Source organism: Cupressus sempervirens, chromosome 8 (genome assembly GCF_028749045.1).
Source record: "Cupressus sempervirens isolate cs-2001-9-10 chromosome 8, ASM2874904v1, whole genome shotgun sequence".
Taxonomy (NCBI): Eukaryota; Viridiplantae; Streptophyta; class Pinopsida; order Cupressales; family Cupressaceae; genus Cupressus; species Cupressus sempervirens.
The window spans coordinates 576,364,303-576,388,030 of record NC_143125.1 but is presented as its reverse complement, the minus strand read 5'-3'; the positions used below and the strand labels follow the sequence as shown (position 1 = coordinate 576,388,030).

At 29.9% G+C, this 23,728-nt stretch overlaps 1 protein-coding gene across 1 annotated transcript; it reads right to left on the bottom strand.

The window, feature by feature from the left end:
- Positions 1-21,118: 21,118 nt before the first annotated feature.
- LOC149543728 (C4-beta,C20-epoxidase-like) lies at positions 21,119-22,617 on the bottom strand. Its single transcript, XM_089798440.1, has 3 exons — positions 22,056-22,617; positions 21,636-21,963; positions 21,119-21,551 (listed from the first exon to the last, which is right to left on the bottom strand). Exons 1-3 carry the CDS (start codon positions 22,457-22,459, stop codon positions 21,300-21,302), a joined length of 984 nt encoding a protein of 327 aa, XP_089654566.1. The 5' UTR covers positions 22,460-22,617; the 3' UTR covers positions 21,119-21,299.
- Between the last annotated feature and the right edge of the window lie 1,111 nt (positions 22,618-23,728).

The window sequence follows — 23,728 nt, the reverse complement described above, 5'->3', positions numbered from 1 at the left end:
TGATACTTAGAGGCATTTTGGGAGTAGTTTTTGGTGGTTAACCAATCTCTAGATTTGGAGAAAGTTTGAAGATTGAAGGAAGGAAAGAGCTCTTCTCAATTTGATCATTTACCATAACTCTTTTGGTGAAGGTAGGGATTCTTCACTCCATTGAATTGTTCCTTCATGTTGTCTATTCTTGAATCATGTATAATTTATTGTGTTTTTCTTTGTTTTTGCTTGCTTGTGTGTTGGGATGGGTTTGGAGGGATTTTTGTTTGTTCTTGATGCATTCCTATGCTTGTCTTGATGTTTTGTATTTTGAGAGGATTTCAGGGGGATTGTTTTGGCATCACTCACCCTTGGATAGGGAAGAAGTGGCTATGTATGGGGGTAGGGCCTTAGTTGGACCTCAATGGTGTAGAGTCTCCTCTCATGGTGAGAGGAGGGAAAGAGGTTGGGGTGCATGGGCCCCTAGTTGTCATCACATGCCTTGTTTAATATTGTGAATTCTTGAAAATGGAAAGGAATGAAAATCGTTGTGGTATTAGCCTCGAAAGGCCTTGTAGAAGAATGGAATTTCTTGATGATTTAGCCTCAAAAGGGCTATGTTATGGCATGTTGATTGACGTCTCCCATTGAGAAAATCCACCTCCCCCATAGTTAGGTCCTATGTTTGGACCTATTGTGCAAAACCAGGTTAGGGTACATGCTTGAATTGTTCTTGATATTGTGATGATTCACCTGGGTCAGCTCTTGTCTTCTCCTTGTTTTCCTTGAAGTTTTGAAGGTATTGGAAGAAAGAACTTGTGAAGGATTTTGAAGAGATTTCAATTGAATTAAAGTTTTAAAAAAATTATGTAAAATATAATTGAATTTTGATGTATTGGCAAAGACATCGGGTTATCTTACTCGTTCTTTCCTGATGGAGCCTTGGACCAGGATAAATAATAGAGAAGGGAAAAGATTATGAAATTTTCCTTGCGCTCTCATGTGATTTAAATTTTGGAATATGTATGTGAGAAAATAGAATGATAGATAATGTCTTTGAATTATGAATTTCCAAGTTTTCAATTATGTTAATGGAAGGCAATTTCTTATGTTGAAGTTTCCAAATTGATGTCTAAGTATTAAATGTAATCCAATTCCTACATTGTGTATTCAAAATTATCTCTCCTTGTTAAGTTTCATAATGAAAAAATTCAATTTGATCAATGAGATTATGTATTTCCTAGAATTCAAAAACAAAAACATACACCTTTATGTATGATGAATAGATAAAACATAAATTATAAGATGAAAGAAAAAATATAACCCTATGCACTCTTAAGATAAAAATAAATTTATAACAAAGGAAATTATGACAATACTTAGTCCAAATTGGCTTTCTACTAAAATGTGCACCTCCAAGTCTAAAAACCCTCTCTGGAAAATGTATGGAGGAAATTTTAATTCCCCCTAACACATAGAGAATATTCTCTAAATGATTCCTTGAATCTCAATTAAAATTTGATATTAAATCTTTCAAAAAGAATATAAATCATTTACTTTAATACATGTCTTGTTGACAATCCTCAACAATAAAACTTTTACATTAACTCCCAAAGGCTAGGAGGCAAGGCTCTAGACTAGGACTCTATGCCCATTTTAATTTTTAAATCAAACTAATCTAAGCCCCACCCACTTTGTTATTATTTTTATCTATCTCCTATCTATTTTCTTCATTCCATATCAATTCTAGGCATGGACTTTACCATCACTTGCATTGTACCCAAGCCACTCGATGGCTAATTCATGTCATAGGGAAGTAAGGCAAGTGCTTTCACAAAAAACATTAAATGAAAAAGGAAAAAATATCATCACCCTTCTCCCAAGCACAAGCTTCCTCATCCCAACTCATGCAAGACTTTGAGGGGGATAGGTTTGCATACTGCAGACATCAGGTAGCACACGGGATATAGGGAAGTGCGCAGGGGGAGAAAGGGGGGCCACCTGTGTGGTTAGGTCTTTGGACTTGCGTAGAAGGTAGGAGGGGTAGTTGTTAGGATAGGAGTTGTAGTTAGATTTTATTAGATTTAAGTTATTTTATATTAAATTCGTTAGTGTTAGACTCTAGTTAAAATGTTAGTTATGTTTTTTTAGGTTAGTATGTTTTGTTTTCTTTTATTGTTTTGTTTAAGGTTAGTTGTTAATAATGTTAGTATTTTATGTTAAGTTAGTAAGTTTAGTATTGGGTATAGGTTGTTAGTTTAGCTTAGTATTATGGAAATTTTTTAATTTAAGATGGTTTAGATTTAATTTTGAATGTTGGTTATCATTTTTGATTAGTTTATATTAAATATAGTTTAGTTTACTTTCATTTAAAATTTATTTATTTATTTATTTATTTATTTATTTATTTAAATGGGCAGCATTTCAATAAGTACATGTTAAGCATGAATCAATATTAGTTAGTTAATGTTAATTAAGTTTAGATTAGTTTTAGTTTATATGATAGTTAGTCAATATTAAATATAGATTTGTTTATTTTCTCTTAGTTGATTTAAGTTAAATTTTAGAATTAGTTAGAAGTGAATTATATGTGGCAATACAAGTTATCTTATGATGTTAATAATGCTATTAGTTCAATTGTTAGATTGGTAGATTTTGGAAGCTTTCTTTATTCTAGTATCTAATCGAAGTTGATTTAATGTATATGGTTAGTATCCTTAAAAATGTTATTTTTCTTATAGAATTATAGATTAAATAAAGTTGCAAGTTGAATAATTTTAAATTAAGCTTAGTTTAACTTATAGAATTATTTGAATTGATTCTAGTTTCAATTTTCATTGTAAGTAATAGATTAATATAAATTAGATTGTTATGAGAACGTAGGAGATAATTTGAGATTAAAGCATAGGTAGTATATTTAATAATAACGTTTATCTCTATCGTATGTATATTGAAGGATAGCTTAGATTTTGATTAAGGTTGATAACATAATTAACATGGGTTGGATAGTTAATTGTTATTGATCTCTTAGAGTTTCAAATTTTCTTAATATTTAAAAGATTTAAATTGTAATGTCAACCAAGTCATTAAGCGGTTAGAAGGGACTAGTTAATTTGTTCACCATGAGGTTAGTGACATATTGATCATAGTTAAATTGAAGCTAATAGGGTTATGTAATTAAGAGATAGATGTCACTTTGGTTAATGGGTCATTGTGGTGTAGCGAGTAAGTTGTTGTGTTAATCCTTGTCATCCTTAGAAGGTGACTAATTAATTAATCATTAAAACAACTGATGGATTAGGACTTTAGTTGAATGTATTAGTCATTTAATTTAATTAATCGAATTACTAAGAAACTCTCAGTTTACCCTTATAATCTTTTCAACAAATTTTCAAACTATGTTTTAACCTTTTTATATCAATGGTGAACTTGCATCTAGTTTCATAGTACCCTAGGTATCTGCACTTAAAACTTCTCTAAAAGATTAGTTTCTTTATAGTTAAACATTTAAAATCTTTTACGACCATGCTACCTTATTTAATCATTGTTCTTTAAACAAATAAATAAATTGTTGTGTGTGTTTTGCCCTTATGTTTTGGGCATGACAACAAAATAATATAATTTTTAAATAAAGTTAAATAAAAATGTACACATGTACACTAACCTACATAACCATTGGATCAGATCCATTTCTTTGAAACATTTATTCCACGATTTCTAAGGTCATTACAGAACATTCCAAAATAATGAGCGACATAACTCCTATCATAAATTGTATCATCACTAATGTAGAAGTGAACCTCCTTGATGATAATGCATTCATTTTTGTCCAAACTTTCTATCTCATCCATCTCAAATTGTGCATGTCTATAAGTCATTCGTACAAATATTGTAACTTTGATAGAATCAAAATATTATCCTTGAAGCTCTATTTGAGGTGAAAATCTATAGTTCTCAGAGAAATCTACAACTAAAAGAGTACAACCAAGTGGAAAATAAATTTTTGAATCACGAAATTGTTTAACTTTCCACCATGCACCATGATAATGTTGGATATGTGGGTGTATCAATGGATGAAACTTGGTCATAAACTCATCATACTATAATTCACACTCCTTCAATAATTTTTTTTTTTTGGATTTAACTCCTATCTTATTTTTTATGTCTCATATTCATATCTCATCTGTGAAAATAGTGTTGATTCATTAATATTCTCAATATGCAGTGGAAATTTACATAAATCTCCACAATTTGTACATTGATTTTTGATGCATTGTATCATGAATTCATATGAATCTTCTAATTTATCACATAATGTAGACTCTGCAAATTGTGTCATACTACTAGGGATGACCAAATTTGGATCAAGTACTCCCATAATTTTTTTATATGATTGCAAGTGTAGACCAAATTCAACATAGTTTTGACAAGAAGTTTCATGTATCTTATTTATGTGTGCAAAGGAAGGATGCAAGCTCTCAAACATTCTCTAACATATTTTCACATTTGAAAATTCTTGGTTGAATGTTTGAAATAATCCACATTATGTTATATCTATATAATGTTTTGGATGTTCAATTTTTTCCCTTATCTCTTCATCTTTAATTTGTATAGTATCATGTCTATTTGAAGAAAAAGGAGAGGATGTGGTCCAAAATTCAATAACCTATCTTTCCACATCTTTCGAAATTCTATCTTTTCGAGGAACTCTGCAAATAATCACCCAATTATTCTCAATGTTTTCATCTAGGATTTTTCTCCTCCTAATATATTCTTGAATGATTCTTCTATATATATATATATATATATATATATATATATATATAGAAACTTAGAAATTGCATGTACTTGTTTTCTATTTGTCAACTTTCTACTAGATATAGTAGTCATCAACAATCTACGTGCAGTGCTCAAATTGCCTCCTTGATTTGTATTGTCAATTTTGTCATAAGAAGTTGCAAATTTTCAACTATTATTTTATTAACATTATGTGGATGAGGTTTCCTATTATCAACACCCAAAAACTCCAAAAAAAGCCTCATATATTTTCTACTAAATAACTTTAAAAATAATTGTGCCTTTCCAAATATACTTTTGTTTTTGAAATATTCATCCTGCATGTTTTGGAAATACTTTTTAATAGTGTTCTTTGTTACCATACGTGTAGATGGAATTGGACTAAAAATTAGGTTCTCATCCAGATCCATCAAATTTCCTACACCTAAAAATTTGTTTTATCATTAGAGCTACCAATTTTTTCATCTTCTTGAATCTCATCCTCTTCATGAATCTTGTCCTCTTCATGAATCTCATCTTCTTCATGAACTTGAATAGGTTGGTTTTGATTATGTTTTGTATGACATTTCATCTTGTCATATCTTATTCTATCATATTTCCTTGATCAAGCCTTTTTATTACCCATTGATTAATTTTATCTATAGGAATATATTTTAATTTAGATTCCACTAGAAATATAATTCAATACTTCAATATAGAGTACATAAAAATAACTAGGTAAAAAAATATAACTTATTGATGATCCTTTGCAATTTTCATTAAACTCCACAAAAAAATTGATAAATATAGCTTCAAAAAATATTTATTTCTGAAAATGTTCCTTTATATATCAAAATTTACTATACTTATTATAAATTGAAATAGAAAATAATTTATTTTATATGAAACCACCAATGTGAGCGCTAACGGCTTTTTTGGGCCAGGCAGGGTTATAGCCGAAACTGTTTCGATCATAACAGTTATGGCCAAAAGGGTTTCAGCCATAACTATCTATGTGTCATCCTAAGTGCTAGGTACACAAGTAAAATATACAATTTCTCCAAATTTTTCACTGTCAAGGCTGATTTCTCCATACAAAATGAAGTTTCTTCTTAAATTAAAAATACCCTTTTATAGATCTTTGAGTCAATATTGTGGTCATATAAATGTTGTAGTATTTTGAGTATTTATAATTTGTTTCAATTTTAAAATATCACAAGTACATATTTTAAGATTCAAGAAGATGTTTGTTCGGAAAAAGAAAAAGAAAAAGTAAATCATGTTCAAAAAAAAAATGTGTACCTCTAGAGGAGAGAGTCATCTTTAAGAATATGTAATTTGTTTTAAAAAATATGTAGATTTGATAGAAAAAGTTTGGTAGAAAAAAAACTATTAATTTTTGATAAGTTTGACTTTGACCACTTATAACTTGAAACATATTTAAGTCCAAAATCATTTTTTTTGTCCACTAGGTATACGTGTCAACTATAACCTATAACAAAATCAGACCAAAATATGACCATTTTCATATATTTGTTTAGTGGGAACGAAACTCTATATTTTCAGCATTTAAAAAATAAAAAATAAAAAGACTTTAAAAATTAAAAAAAATGAAAATTTTTTTACTCGAAGTTTAAAAAAAGGTTTATAGGCATAAACCTCATCCAATTTTACACATTTTATTAGTATACATCATCTTCAAATCTAAACATAAATGTCCCTTTTCTATCATTAATGTTGAAAATTTTATGTTCTAATGTCCTTTTCCTTTATAAAAGGTTACATAGGTTTGTGCTTTTAGCCATATCTATTCACTATCATATTTTGAGAGAGAAAGTTGTAGAGAAAGAAATGAGATTAGAGTATGTGAATACAAAAGACATGATTGTAGATATTTTTATGAAGCCTTTTCCTAATGACACATTTGAGTATTTATGAGGTATACTTGGGGCTATGGTCCTACCTACTTCTGAATAGATGGAGTAGAGAGTGCATTCATCCAGTGGTATAAAGCACTTTTGTTTATTTGGACCAAATAGTGATGCTTCCTCCATGGAGGGGTATTTTTGGTTGAGGAGAGTCATTAAGGACTCTTGATAGCTAGTAGGAAATAGTGTCTTTGGACACTTGAGATTTTTGAAGACTTTGAGTAGTTGATTGATATAATGATTCCTTTTCCATTGATGTAAATGAGGGAGACATCTCATATAAAACATATTCTAATAGTATGTGGGAGATGTATATAGGGGAGACAATCTTTGAGGGAGATGTATCTATGGAGAGAATTGTTCATTAGATATTGATGTATGTATCTCAATGGGGGAGAAGTGTAAAAAATTCATGCCATCCATGTAAGAATGAGGAAGCTTACAGAGTTGTTCCTATGAGTTTCAAATTTGATTGATGAAGATTTGAAAAGAAGCAAGAAGTAGCAATAGGAGCGGAGTTTGATTTAGTATTCTTGGAAGTTAGATTTTTTTAAATCTATGTTTTCATCAATGCCAAAGGGGAATATAGTTAGCATAAATTCTAATGGTATTCCTTTTGGGGAATATCCTAAGAATTTATAAAGCACTTGGGAGATTGTTAGCATGATTTAAATCTTGCATTCATGGCTATGTTTTCCATTGATGTTAACATAGTACTATTTCTATAACAAAAGGTAGAGTAGCAGATAGAGAATAAGGTCATATAGACTATGTATTTATGATGAGGTCAAGTGAATTTGAGTATGTGTTCTACATTGTGTCTTGATGAAGTGAAAAATTGTGCATGCAAAAATTCGAAGACATGTGAAATTTATTTTTGAATTACAAAGGACAATGGGCAAATAGATTGCCTAAGAAGTAGCTTCTAGTATTTTGATTGATGAGAGAAGTTAGATAGCTAAAGTAGATAGCCTAATGATGATGTCAACGAGTGTGTGAGGTCAAAGGTCGTATGTGTGAGGAGTTGTATTTAATGTGAGCTAACATATTTTGTAATTGTGAAAAGATATAATCTATCGTAATATCTTAACACGGACCTATTATAATCAATTGGTAGATCCTCAAGGTCAACTTATTAAATTATTTTTAGGATATGGTATGAAAGAAGGTTATTTTCCTTGTAATGAAAGTATGCATTGTATGGATTTATGTAATTGTGCAAGTCATATGTGAAGTTGTTAAATGCGTGAAAGTAATCAAAGGGATGAGTGTATTATGAATTTGAAGTTCTGGTATTGAGATTTGAGAAGGTATATGTTGTTGTATTTCTAGAGTAAGAGGACTGAGAAATAGTTTAAGTTGCAAAGTTCAATTTCATTTCTACTATTCTAGAAGGAATTGTTAGGAATAAACCACGGATAGAAATAACAATTACATGTCGGCCCAAAATACTAATAAAATAGGGCCCAAATTTTTTTTCCTGAGCCCCAAAGAATTTATGAAGTATGTACAGTACCTTCCTAATTAGTCACAACAATATAACAATCTCCTACTTGGGGACCAATCAGGCTCCACACTAAACAATAATCTCCCACTTGGAGATTGATCTTGTAGCTATGTCGCTACTCCATGAGGATCCCACTAGATCAAACCACCCTGGAATTTATTATTCTTTTATTCATGGTCAATCTAGAAGACCAATCGAAGCCGAAGAGGAGTTCAACTTCTCCCTTGTTGCTACCTTTGTAAACATATCTGCTAGATTATCATCTATATGTATCTTGTCCAACTTTAACTATCCATCCTCCAAAACTAATTGAATGAAATAGTACTACAACTATATGTGTTTGGTCTTTGAATGAAGAGCTAAACTCTTGGCAAGATGAATGGCACTCTAACTATCTGTAAAATAATTATTACCCTTTTGAGGGTGTCCTAATTCTTCTAAGAAGAACTGAAGCCATATCATCTCCTTGGCTACCTCTATAGTAGCAACGTACTTTGCCTCTGTAGTGGATAGAGCATTAATCTTCTGTAACTGAGAAACCCAACTCATCGCCACCCCACCAATAGTAAAGACATAACCTGTAGTTCTTCGCCTAGTATCAATATCCCCTGCCAAATCTAAGCCAACATAGCCTTGTAAATCAGTAGTAGAGCCCCCAAAGTGTAAACACTTATTGGATGTTCCTCTCAAATATCTGAGAATCCATTTGACTATGTTTCAATGCTCAATTCCTAGATGACTCATATACCTGCTAACAACTCCCATTGCATGTTCAATATCTAGCTTGGTACATACCATAGCATACATCAAGCTTCCTACAGGTGAAGCACAGGGTACATTTGACATCTTATCCTCCTCTTCTTGTGTCTTGGGACACATCTCCTTAGTCAACTTCAAATGACTAGGTAAAGGCATTTTGATAGATGTAGCATTCTCCATAGAGAAACATTGCAACACCTTGTCCACATAATCAGCCTAAGATAGCATCAATTTTCTATTCTTCCTATCTCTGTAGATATTCATACCCAAAATTTTTATGCTACCACCAAATCCTTCATAGTAAATGCATGTGCTAACAGGCATTTGAGCCCCTTAATATGATCCATGTTAGACCCAGCTATAAGCATATCATTAACATATAAACATAAAATAATGTAGCTGAAATCATCCAACCTCTTAAAATAAACACAATGATCTAAATGACAGGTATTATATCCATGCTCATGCATAAAATTTTCAAATTTAAGATATCATTTCCAAGGTGCTTGCTTCAATCCATATAAACTTTTCTTCAATTTGCACACTAAATTCTCCTTACCTTTGACTGCAAGTCCTTGTGGTTGAGCCATATATATCTCTTAATCCAAATCACCATTAAGGAAGATTGTTTTAACATCAAGCTACTCTAAATGCAAATCTTCAGTAGTGACAATACTTAAAATAGTATGGATAGAAGTCATTTTAACAATAGGAGAAAATATCTCATCAAAATCAATACCCTTTTTTTGTGCAAATCCTTTTACAACTAACATAACTTTAAATCTTTTCTTACCTTCATCCTCTTCTTTTAACCTATAAACCCACTTATTTTATAAAGCTCTTTTACCTACAAACAACTTGCATAAATCACATGTCTTATTCTTCAGCAAAGATTCCATTTCATCTTTCATTGCAAACTCCCACTGAATCTTAGTATCCAACTACATATCTTCATCATAATATTCAGGTTCATCAGCATCAGTAAGTAAAATTGAATACAAAGAGGAAGGGAATCTTTCTAGACGTCTAATTTTCCTTATCGACTAAGTAACATTCATTGGTGTGTGTGCTATTTTTTAGTTGTGGTCATTGCACATCATGAGGAATGGCTAGAACATAAGCTTTTGGAGTATCATCCAACACTACATAATCATCTACTTTCTTCTCATGTTGCTGCAACAGATCTTTGTACAACACTTTCTCATTGAATATGGCATCCCCGCTTCTTACAATTTTATGATTTTCAAAATCTTAAAGCATATAACCAAATTCATTAATACCATATCTAACAAATAAAAATTTCTTTGACTTAGCTTCTAGCTTGGTTCTATTTTTAGAATCTATGTGAAAAAATGAGAAACAAATAACTCAACTTCTTACCAGTCCATGCTTCCTCTAGAATACCACATCCCAAAGGAGTAGAGGGACCTCTATTAATCAAATATATAGTATTATTGATAGCCTCTGCCCACATGTGTAAGGGCAACCCAACATGGAACCTCATGCTCCTTCAACACTCCATTATAGTCATGTTCATGCATCTAGCCACTCCATTTTCCTATGGAGTCCTTGGAATAGTTTTCTATGTATGAATACCATTAGTGGAGCAATAATCTTCAAATTCATGACTGCAATACTCGCCACCATTATCAGATCTGAGATATTTTAATTTCTTACTAGTCTCATTTTCAACTAAGCATTTCAATTTCGTTAAAGTTTGAAATACATCATATTTTTGTCTAAGGAAATAAACCCATACTTTTCTAGTTTTGTCATCAATAAATGTAACATAATAATAAGAGCTACCAAGGGAAGATACTTGAGCTGGTCCCCATACATCGGTATGCACAAGCTCTAATTTCTCTCTTTTGGTTTCCTTCTCAATCTTCAAAAAACTCACTCTCTTTTGTTTTCCATACACACAACTTTCAAAGAAATCTATATTAACACATTTTAGACCTAGTAGAGCTTTCTTTGAATGAAGTAATTTCATACCTTTCTCACGCATGTGCCCAAGTTTGTTGTGCCATAGCATTATATTAGATTTTACAATAGCTATTTGTTCTCCCTGCTCAACTATAGCAACTATTCCTGAACATTCATATTTCTCTGAAACAATTAAAGTAGAAGGAACAATATGACCTATATAAAGATCTAAGGTGCCTACTTTCACACCTTTTGCTACTACAAGAGAATCTTTTGAAACCTTCCAATTTTTATCATTAAAATTAACTACACAACCCTCATCACCAAGTTTACCTACTGAAATTAAATTCTTACTCAGCCTTGGAACATGTCTTACCTCATGTAGTGGCCAATGACTCCCATTCTACAACTTAATCTTAACTTTTCCCTTTCCAACAATCTGACAGGGTTCATTATCACCAAATAAACAAGTCCCAAATTCCCTTAGACATAATCATTGAAATAACCTCTATGAGGTGTAGCATGAAATGAAGCACCAGAATCTAAAACCCATGAATCATCAACACTTTCTAAAGATAGAAGCAAAGCATCCTCTTCGGATTTGTTACTTACCACATTTGCCTCCTTGTCTCCATCTAGTTTATCTCCTTCATTTTTCTTTCGATTCCAACAATCTTTCTTTTTGTACCCAAGTTTCCCACAGTACTAGCAATTAGTTGGTCCTCTTGATTGAGACCTCCTCCCTTTTGACTTTCCTCTTGATTTCTCACGATTTCCAAAATTACTTCCTCTCTCAGTCATTTTGCCCCTACTTTCTGCATTCAAAGCACTTCCTAATGTAGATCCACCTGAGGTTATCCTAAGAGTTTCCTCACTCAAAACAACACTGATCACATCATCATATTTTAGGGTACTAGATCCAAAAAAAAAATTACTCACAGCCATTACCAAGCCATTACCAAGCCATTTCAGCTTTAAGGCAAAGAACACAAAATCAAGAGACACCTATATTCTTCATCAAAATTGATACCCATAGAAGATAACTAACTAGTAATAGTATTAAACGCATTTAAATGATCGGTAATAGGTCCACCTTTTGTCATTTTCATATTAAATAAATGCTTCATGAGAAATACCTTGTTTGAAGCAGAGGGCTTTTCATATAGTTTTGCTAGGGTTTGCATCAATTCTTCTATTGTCTTAGTTTTTGTAATATTAAATGCCACTAATGGTGCCAGGCATAATCGAATGCTTCCAAGTGCCTTTCTATCCAAAAGATCCCATTCATCATGTGATATAGATCCCTAATTCTTGGCTTTGCCTTCTAACGGCTTCCATAAATCCTTTTGATAAAGATAGTCTTCCATTTGCATCTTCCATAACTAGAAGTTTTGTCCATTAAACCTATCAACCCTCAACTTACCCTTGTCTTCCATCGCTCCCACTCAACCATGAGACTTTCTTGTAGAGGATAACTAAAAAACAACCTCGCTCTAATATGACTTGTTAGGAATAAACAATAGACAAAAATAACAATTACATGTCGGTCCAAAATCTGGATAAAATAGGGCCTAATTTTTTTTGACCCAAGCCTCAAAGAATTTATGAAGTATGTATAGTACTTTCCTAATCAGTCACTACAATCTAACAAGAATAATATAGAGAGTAGCTAGAGAGTAAGTTTGGTAGTCTTTCCCCTGAAGTTGTTTGGACAGTGGGTCCATCTATCTTCTACAAATGCTAATAGGCTTGGAATCTCTTAACAAGGATTCAAAGTCTCCTAATAGGCACTTATATGTACTAAATATATTTCATTGGCTCCTAGCAGAGTCCATCCCCTCACAATGAACTTTTATATTAGTACACCATTTTGTGAGTACCATCCCCTCTGAGGTTTTCCCTTTGATCAAGGTATTATTGTATATGTGTATCTTCTAAGATGGTTGTTGATCACATTGTTCACATGCTTAAGGTTTAATAAAGTTGATTAAATTTATATTTATCTAATAACTAATTCAACCCCCTGCCTCAATTATCATGGTGCACTTTACTTTCTAACATGCATCTCTTGTAATGTTCTAGAAACTTGGGTTTCTAACTCTAGATTCCATAGCACATTATGTATATCCATAGAAAGGGGTCTTATTGATAGATTGTATATCCTCTTCAATTTTAATTTTAGTTTCATAAATGTACTTCTCTTGTTAATCTTGTGTCTTATCTTTAGATTGCTCTTCCTATTCTTATATTATCTTCATTTTATTCATCATTTATATTTATACTATTTGTCATAGTCTCTCTTAGAAATTGCAAAACTTTCCTCTTCAGTCAAATCAATTGGTTTCTTTTGTTCTAATTTTTCACTTAATTCATATGTTGTGCAAATCTATATAGATTCTTCTTTTGTATCACTTCCAGTATTAAAATTTACTTTCCATTACTTTAACTCATATGTTTCAACATCTTATTGCAATCCTACCATAATCTTTTTCTACTTTATACTACTTTATACTATCTATAATATCATATGAAAGGAAATCATCCTAAAAATAGTCTCTAGATGGACATAAAGATGCAAGTCATTATTCTCCTTTATACAAGAAATAATAAGTGGACTGCTATTATTTGCGATTAAAGATAAATCATGAAGGATAGAGAAGTATAGAACCCTTTAATATTTCTCAAAACTTGATGACATTGAAATTTTGTAGTTCAATACATTAAATGTATGAATAGGTCAGTTAAAAAAATCTTTACGGATGATTATTTTGGTTCTTTACTTTCTCTTTTTAAGGGGAGTTGTTTTCTATCAATTTCTCGACTTCCTTCCAGTTCTGAGGCTTTTTAATTTGTAATCAACTAGGTTATTGTGGAAAAAGAGGGGTAAAAATTTATTAAGACAGAAAGGAATACAACAAGGAGAGCTCAACAAGGAGCTCAATCTTGAGCAACAAGATCATCAAATTCTTACACCATCTCAAAGGAAAGTTGGCTCCTATCCATAATATTCCAACCCGGATCATGACTAGAAGTCCATTTGGCTAAACAATCAATAGCTCTTTTTCATTCACGAGGAATATACATGAACCTAATGAATTGAAAAGAGGTAGAGAAGAGAATAATCTGATTAACAATAGAGGCCAACTGCCAACTAACATCCTCAAGCTCCTACGAAGAACGCAAGTTCACCACCACCTGGGAATCAGACTCATGGATAATCTTACTCCATCCTCGCAAGCAAAATTGTTCCACAGCATTAAAATAGCCTAAGCTTCCATGATATTGTTAGTGAAATCACCCTTATGAACCGAGAAAAAGAATTTAACATCACCAGAACTACAACGAGCCACTCCCCCAATACCAGTAGGGCCTAGATTCTCCCGGGAAAAATCATCAGTGTTAATTTTTAGAACTCCATAGAGAGGAGGAGTCCAATGCCCATCTCGATTTACATGACCCTTCCTTTGATGTTGAAGCTGCCTGGACATCGAAGGAAACCTTTGAGCTGCAGTTGTTTTATTCTATCTACTAAAATTAATCGTATTTTGAATGAAGTATTCCTACACATAGAAATGAGGATTTCGTAACTTATTTTATTACAAGTACTTAATTTTTTTAATTGTTGTTTTGCATCTGTTAATTTTCTCTTTGCATAAAGTTCATTTAAGATCATGTACAAAATTCTTCTTGTCAAAGTTTATTAACCATAAGAAATTAAATATCATAAAATGTCAAGAAATATGGTTCATTGATAATATTTATCTTTAAATTATCTCTAATCTATAGTAAGAAACATGCATTGATTCCTCATATATCACTATTAGAAAATGAGCTACATGTTTTGAAAAGTTAAATCAAAATATTGAAACAAGTAGCTTAATAATTTGAAAATTGATCAATTTATGAATTTTTCTTTTATTACTCCTTGTTTATACATAGACAAGGAACTTATATCTTCATTAGACCCTTTCATTTAATATGTATAAACAAAATTTAAAGTATAATGTTTGACTGCGTTTATTTAGAAAATGAATTTGTAAAAATAATTGCTACTTTTTTATTTGCTAGAAATGATTCTGCTAGGGTTTACTTTTATTTTCAATACCTAAAAGTAACCAAACAAAAAAAAACAAAAAAAGAAAAAGATGGTGTCGTCCACAATGTCCAAGAGGAATAATGCTAACAAATCTTTTAAAACAATTATCCTCCTGTAACCACATTGAAATGCAACTAGCACAAATACCATCTACATCTTCCCTTTCTGCAACACAAATTCAATCATTTGTGGCGAAATCTGTCATGGCTGAAATTCTCAAAACGGTATACAGTTGCTCCACATTTTATGGTTGTGAATCACAATCATCTGTAGATGGTCAACAAGATTTTGAACATCTAGATAGAGCTGTATAAGATTTACTTTCATAGAGCTGTATAAGATTTACTTTCATCAGGATAGTGATAATATCCATTCTCCAAATGAAGCACATTTTCTTCCACCAGATGAGGCTCTACAATACATCGATTTCTTGATTTCCTAACTTCAAATCCACATTGACTAATGAGATGCTATGGAATAATTGTGTTAGAAAAATCTGTGATTTTTCTTCGCTCTGAAACAAGATTTATTTAGTTATTTATTTTCTATAGTAATGTTCATTTAAAATAGATATGGGCACGATGTTCAAAAGAACTTACAAGCGTATACATAGATATACTGCACCTAGATATACATAAAATTAACCAAAAAATATTCTTTCAAACATTTATCATAATGTCTATTTTTTTCATCATTTTAAAATCTATGATTTACTTTTTTTTCAATATTTATGTACTTGCCTTTATAGTTCTAATGTACTTATAATTAATAAAATACAAAGATAATTATAATTAATCTAATAAATATGTAGTTATAGTTAAGAAAATACATATATGTAGTAGTAGTTATAATTCATATTTTAAATTTTATTTTATATGTTGTAGTTTAATTGTAATATTTGAAATAATAATAAATGATATCAAATTGTTTTTGCAGTACTTCAAAAAACTATAATATTTTTTAGTTTTCAATTATCTACTATATTGTAAATTGTTTTAAAAATGAGTTGTACTCAACTTTGGTACTAGAAATATACCTATAAATGCTTAAATTGTCTCAAATGAGAGAAAGTAACATTAGTTACTAATTTTTCCTCTCAATGAATTCTAATGTGGAGTAAAATATCAATTTGGATGGAGTTCAATTAGTTTAGTTGATTGGTACATATTCACATTTATTAATTTTAAATATGTAGATTTATGAGAAAATTATTATAAGAGAATCATTTTAAAATTTTCTTAAATTTTTTTTGATAAGTGAAGAAAAATTTATATTGTATTGAATTAAGATAATTTTATCAAAATCATATTTTAAATTTTTTATTCTCAATTATGATTGCTACACACATAAGCTATTTGCATTGATGTAGCATGCCTACCAATTAACAAGAAAGTTATAATGTTGAAATATAATGTGTGGAATCATGATGAATCAAATAGAGAGATGTTTTTTTTTTAGTTTTTATTAATTTTCTTAAAATATACTTTTTGGAACTTACATTTCAAATTTTATATTCCTTATGATGATTTCCATACCATAAGCCTTACCCCATTATCATGTCCAGAATAAAAAATGATGTAAAATTATATATTGTATTACAACAATATTTTTTTTAATAAATTTGAAATTTTTCATAATATGATATGTTTTCAAATTTAATTAAATAAGTTTCTTTATGTGAATATAATATTATCATGGTAATGGTTAACCTTAAGGAGAAATAAAATATTTAACGAATCCTAAAATCTTGCAGAAGATTATGAATATGGAGCACTGGTCAAAAAGAAGGGGTCTTATAAGAGAAAATTGATTGAACCAATCAAAAGTGAATAAAATCAATTATATCAAATTTAAAATTAAGAAATATTTATTAAAAATTTAGTAATAATGAAGCTCAGAAAAAAATACAAACATTTAATTGGTTTGAGAGTATACAAATATTGATTAATTGAGAAAAACTGAATAAAATAATAGTACATTGCCTATAGATGTATCATTTAAAAATGTATGCTTTACATCAATTATCATTTCAAATAATTATCAAACTGATTAATATCTTGCATCATTTAAAAATGTGTTTTTTACTTAAAACATTTTTTTACTACTAAATTGGTTTAGATTTATGAACATAATTATTTTAAACATTTTCAAAATTTATGAATGTAGGATCCTTTTAATACAATTTATTTACATTCATGTTATATTAATCTGTGCAATTTAATTTAAAAAATATGAAGTCATTTTTAACAGAAATTTAAGATGATATTATAATTTTTAAAATATTTTATAACAAATTTAATTGATAAATTACAATTTGGTACTAAATTTCTTGAAATTTGAAAAAAAAAAAACAAAAAAATACTCTAAAACATTTCTATTACATAAACAAAATTATTTACTTTCCAATGTAAATCTTTTTTCTTAAAATATTATTAAATGAAAATATTTTATTATATAAAAATAGTACAAACTTATCTCATAATCAACATCAATTAAATGATAGACAACTAGAATAAAAGTATTCACACTAATACTATTAATATCAGATATAAAATATGACCTAATTAACTCTAATTTGATTTGATTAAATTTATAATTTAGTAGATATAAATATCATGTCAACGGACAATGTCGTGCCCAGAGTAATCTGATTACCGACATGCCAATTATAATATGCCCTAAAAATAGTTCCATGACAAAACTGTCTATTCTGAATGCGCAAGCAAGAAACTGGCTCTAAATCAATCATTTTAAAGTTATACTGATAAGCTTAGAAGCCATCAGAGATACAGTAATTAATAATTTAAAAAATGGAGGTAGTGACGAAGGCGATGACGTATTGGAATATTGATTAAAATACAGTTCCGTAATAAAGTAGGGCAGTTGATGTGTCGTTATAAATTGTCCCGTTTACTGGGATAGTATAATATAATATATTATTTTTCTACATTTCATACTTATCTTGCATTCGGTTTATTTATTTTGTTTGGTTAATTTCAGACCATATGATGAGAATTTGGTTCTTCAAAATAGCTTTCTCCTTTTTCAACTTGCATGTTTGTATACTTTCCATTTCCAAAGGCTGGAATTATTCTAATTTGAATTTAAATATTTCTTAATTAACTTTTTCAAAAAATATAAATTTTCCAGTTATTTGGAGTCTGTGTTCTAGAATTCTGTTCTGAAAGTTAAAGAACTCTGTCTTGGTTTGTGCTACGATTTTTAAATAAACAATTACTTTTTTCTAAAAACAATTAGTGTGTTTATCTATCTATTTTCTGATTAAATGTTGGAATATTAGATAGTTTAGTTTTATTATTTGATTCTTTATATTTATATATAATTTTGTATTTGTATTTTGTATGTTTGTTTTATATATTATTAGTTAATGATATTTTTAACTTATGACTTTAAAGTTCTTAAATTAATAATATTGTTAACATGATCGATGGTGAACATTTGTTTGTATTGATGCGCATGAAAAGTTTAAAATAGAGTGAAAACAAAAAAAGTATAAATGCTATACAAGGTCTTCAATACAAAATTCAAAATGCAACACTGGAACAAAAATTTCCAATCCCATTAACATGTTTCTTGACTATTTATTATCATACCTTTCATCCTTGACTACTTGAAAACATAATATAAACTATTCCACCTCATTAAAAGTCAATGCTTTTATAATTATAAACTATTCCACCTCATTAAAAGTCAATGCTTTTATAATTTCTTATTGTAGTTCTATGATCTCTTCTTTTTTAGAAAGAGCTCTACTATAAGTTCAATAATCAGTTTCACTTAACCAGGAATCAATAAAAATATTAAATCTTGCTAATGCAAACTAGTAGTCATAAAGACATTCTACCAAGTGAGTGTCATAATATTTAAAAGATAAATAGTTTAATGATTAAAAATTAACACCATTCAATGCCCTTATATAAGAAGTACAAAATATTTTTAAAAACCCTTCTTATATAAATTTGTTAAAAAATGTACATACTTAGAATTTATTTTCTCTTGTGATATTTGGGATTCTTCAGATGATTCTTAGAACTTTACTATTTCATTTTACTATTTGAGTCCTCATATAATGGGATTCCTATGCTAAATAATATATTTCACTCCCTTCCACATTACTAGAATTAGACTAAGCTATTTGAAAACATTCAAGATATCTCCACAATAGTAGTGCATGAATAGAAAAAATGGCTAATTTTATACTATTGTGACATATATAAATATTTTATTATTAATCATATATCAATTGAAGAAAAGAACAAATATAAAAATAAATAAGAGATATATTTTTGCTTCTATCTTTAAAACTAGGAAAATATGCCATCTAAATAAATAAATAAATTTGTATATTAGAATATATAATTGAATTCAAATATCAACACAACATTTATATTGAATTATAATATACTTATGATTGGTATACAATTGAAATGATTTTTACACATAATCATATACAAGATTGAATGCATAGCCTTAATCTAAAATTTCATGTTGCAAAGCAATATATTAAAGATTAAGAAAAAATATTCAATAATAAATGAACATTTATATCAAGAACATCAATTTTGTTCATATGAAATGCATGAAATCATATTTTTTAATGATCATTTTATAATCATTCCACATCCAACATCACTTATTATACTAATATGCAATTTTTTTATTGTATTAAATTATTCCAATTTTACATATCTTGATTAAATATAATTCATTCAAATTATATAAACTTTTAGATCAATCAATACAAAATGGCTATCTAGTGCAATAAATGACACAATGTATTATTTTGTTATTTTCAATGTCTCATTAACAATATGCGACATTATTTTCATTTATTGCAAATCTATTTCTTGCTTTCAAAATTATAATTAAAGTAATTAAATCATTTTATAAGATTTGGTTAAAGACATTATTGCATGTCAAAAATATTATTTTTTTGTTATAATGAGCTAACATTATTCATTAAGCATTTAATTTTTCTATAAAAAAATAGTTGAACTCAACATCATGAAGGTATTTACAACATTATTATTCATTTACATATAATAATCTTTTCTATCATAACTCCACAATTTTAATTCTCTGCATTTAAAATTGGGTTTTCTAGAAAAATTATGAATATGGAGATTGTGGGAAGAGCCTGGGACTAATCGAAGTTGAAGAAATGTTCCTTTATTTAAAAATAATAATTAGTATGAGGCATTGTGTAATGGTTAATTGTTTTGTTGTTCTTTTCATCAACCATCAAACTACACTCTATATTGAATGTTTTAATGAAATCTCTTCATTGTTATTCAGTAGATTACATTAAGCCCTGATATCCTCTAAATTAAGTCTATAATTCTTATTTGAAAAAAATATATCATTATTGTGCACTATCTCCATATCTAATAATAAAAAGTAGAACAGTATGGCTCTTATAGACCATTTACATTTTTACAATTTCCTTTTGGTAGAATTGTAAAAAAAACAAACCATAATGTGTACTTCTTTGCCCTCATGTTGAATCTTTAGATTATGGATAAGATCCTTATTTTGTGAATAGGTTGATTCCTATCTTCGAGGCTGTGCAATTTTCAATTTGGACAATAATTTTTTTGAGAAGTCTCTTTATTATCATATAGTAGATAGCACTTCTTAATAAAATTGTGTCTAACAATTATTCTCATTTGTAACTTTTATATAAATAATTAAAGAATAAACAAATTAGATCATTGTTTTGATTAGAAAATGTAGGAGAAGGCCATGAACCCAAATAACAACACTGTAATCAAACCATCTCTGCAGCCAAGCATCAGAGTAGCCCCACGGATTGAGTCTTACCCAAAACTTACAAAAAGACAAATTAGATCATTGTTGTAAGTTAATACAAATAGGACAATGTTGCTCTCCTAAACTAGCTATATGCATTCCTATTTTCAGTCCAACAGCAATAAAAAAATTTAATATCTATATAAATTTGTTCGATTTTTTTTCCTTATTAAATTTCAAGCATAATTTCCAAATTTAACTGAATAGTTTACTTTCCTAATGCTTCAACTCATACAATTTTTTTTAATATTGTGCACACAAAAATTTGAAAGTCATTTTTAGACTTAAAGGAAGATCACAATTTTGTTTCCTGATATAAACAAAATATCAGCACTTTTAATCCTGGTTTATTTATATTATATTCGGTTTGCGTACAGAGAGAGTTGAATATTATTTCGTCTGTCATTTAAGTTCAACCGGATAACTCCATTGTCACGTTTCGCTAATGATCTTCTATTTCTGAGCGACCAGGGCAAACAAACGAAGCACAGCACAAAAGCATCGTTCATCATATGCCTGCAAATCTTTCCAGAGCATTACTTTTAAATCTCCCCTCTCTATTTGTTCGGAGTTCATGTCTGAATTGCGAATAGAGGAAAGGCTTGTAATGCCTTGGATTGCTCTCATCAACAAGTTCCACAGGCGCCCAGATTTCCATCTCCATTGGAAATGAACTGAAAAAGCCAACAGACATTCGTTCTCTCCAACCTTTGCAAACAACGCGATGCTCTGCGCTTCGGTATCTCCCATTACTCCACGCCTGCAAACATATCCATATTTTCTTGTATAGGACGAACAATGAACATCTTAAATGAACATGGGAAATCGACAGAAAATTTCATACCTTGAGAGAATCCCCCAGATTAACAACAAATGAATGGGAGAGAGGTTTAACATCAAACCACTCGCCCTCCCGAGATCGAATCTCAAGGCCACCTGCTTCATCTTGGTAAAGGACAGTGAGGCACCCGCTATCCGCATGACAACTAAGAGTTTCATCTCCAATTTTCTTTTGGTCCGATGAATACCCGATTATCCGCAATCTTGATGTGCACTTTTCGAAGTGAGAGTGGTATACGGCCTGCGCATCCAACCCTAGGCTTGCAAGAATTTGTTTTAAGACATTTTGCGTCAGATTTGAGACGCATAAAGCATACGTTGTCATCGTTTCGCTGCCAAACAAATAATAGAGGAATGGAAAACAATGAGACGTAGGTTAACAAAATAGCTTTAGAAGAAGGAGAGACGAACATGTATAACGTACCAGAAATCTATATTTCCTTCCGGCCATATCTTTAAACACATTTCCTGTATAGATTCTGATTTCTGGATGTCAAGAAGATTGAAAGTCTCAATATTCGGACATCGATGGTAACTATCAAACGGATTGCAAGTAGTGGCTCTGTCTTTAGTCTCGGTTGGCATGGACAATAAAGCTCGGCTAACGTTCTGAACGTTGTCCAGAAGCTCTCGAGGAATTCCATGGTTGACAAGACGAAAAAAACCCCATTCTACGCAGGCCTCTCTAAGTTTGACAAGCATAGGATGATCTCGAAGTTGGATTACTCCTTCATCATTCAACTCTGGTGGAAACAAGGAGAAGTCGATTACGGGAAGATCAACCTCTGAGACAATGGATTCAGAGGGAAATTGAAGCGAGGAAGACATTATTTTTATTGCTACAACAACAGAAGAGAAGAATTCCTAGTGTTTTGTCAATCCATATCCTGTTTCTTCCTATAAATACGGCCTATGTAAATGGCAGTTTATGACCTAGCTTGGACATATCGTGGAGAAGGGTGGCCATCTCTATGATTCCACAATGCCAGATGGAAGACCCTGGTATCGATAATTATTGATTAAAAAATGAAAAACATAGCATGAAACATCGTGAAGTAGACATTGTTTTGTCTGCTGCATCATAATCTCCTATAGACTTTGTTATATTTTGTGAAGTAGACTCTGTTTGAGGCTAATTTCGTATAAATGGATCACATCATAAATAGATTACAACGATAAAAGATGCACGAGGACATGTTAGAATGTGTGCCAACACACAAACATTTAGACAAAGCTTGTATGGACATCAATGAAACCTTTAAAAAATAAATGAAAAAGGAGGAGAACATGACTAATGATATAGTGATATGTTCATAAAATTGATACAATTGATGATGAAAAGTAATGTTCATAATTTTTTTTTATATTAAGTATTATAAATAAACATTTAAGAAATGTATTGAAAATTTAAAAGTCCTAACCAGGTGTTGCTATTACATTTTTAAGACACTGAAATATAAGCATTCATTTATTTCTTAGCAAATACTAACTAGGCACAATCAACTATATGAACACATCAAAATTTGTCATAGAATTCTAAACCTAGAAGTGGTGCCAAATTAGTAAGATATTCATCTAAAGAAGATATGTCAAAAACAGAAAAAAAAGATTAGTGATATTAAATTTTTTAATGGATGTCAATTCTCATATATATAGTTCCTTATTAATGCTAAATGTAAAATGTATACATCTAATCACATGCATCTTCATCTTTTGATAAATAGAAAAATATTCACAATAATATTGATTTGTATATATACATGTCTATATAACATAATGAATGAAATTTTTAATTTAAATTTTTAGAATTGTGGTATTATATTTTTTATTATTTTTATAATTCAATGTTTATTATAGCTTTAATGTTGTCCATTTAAATAATAGCCATTGTTGAAAGCTAAAAAAAATCATATAAAAATAAAAGTAAAGCTTCACATGATAAGTTATTTTTAGAAAATGGATTCATGACATATGTATTAAATTATAGAGATCAATTACTCATAAAGCATAATATAGGAGAGGTAACACCTTTCCAATCCTATGATAACTTTATTTATATAGGTTGGACTTTATTGAGTGATGTAGGATCATATATAC

Bases quoted from the DNA above. Each gene is read 5' to 3' on its own strand.
- LOC149543728 (XM_089798440.1), bottom strand. From the start codon at position 22,459: ATGTCTTCCTCGCTTCAATTTCCCTCTGAATCCATTGTCTCAGAGGTT. The intron at 21,964-22,055 runs GTACGTTATACA...TTTGTTTGGCAG, and splicing joins GAAGGAAATATAGATTTCTG to CGAAACGATGACAACGTATG. The intron at 21,552-21,635 runs GTATGAAATTTT...ATATGTTTGCAG, and splicing joins ATCTGGGGGATTCTCTCAAG to GCGTGGAGTAATGGGAGATA.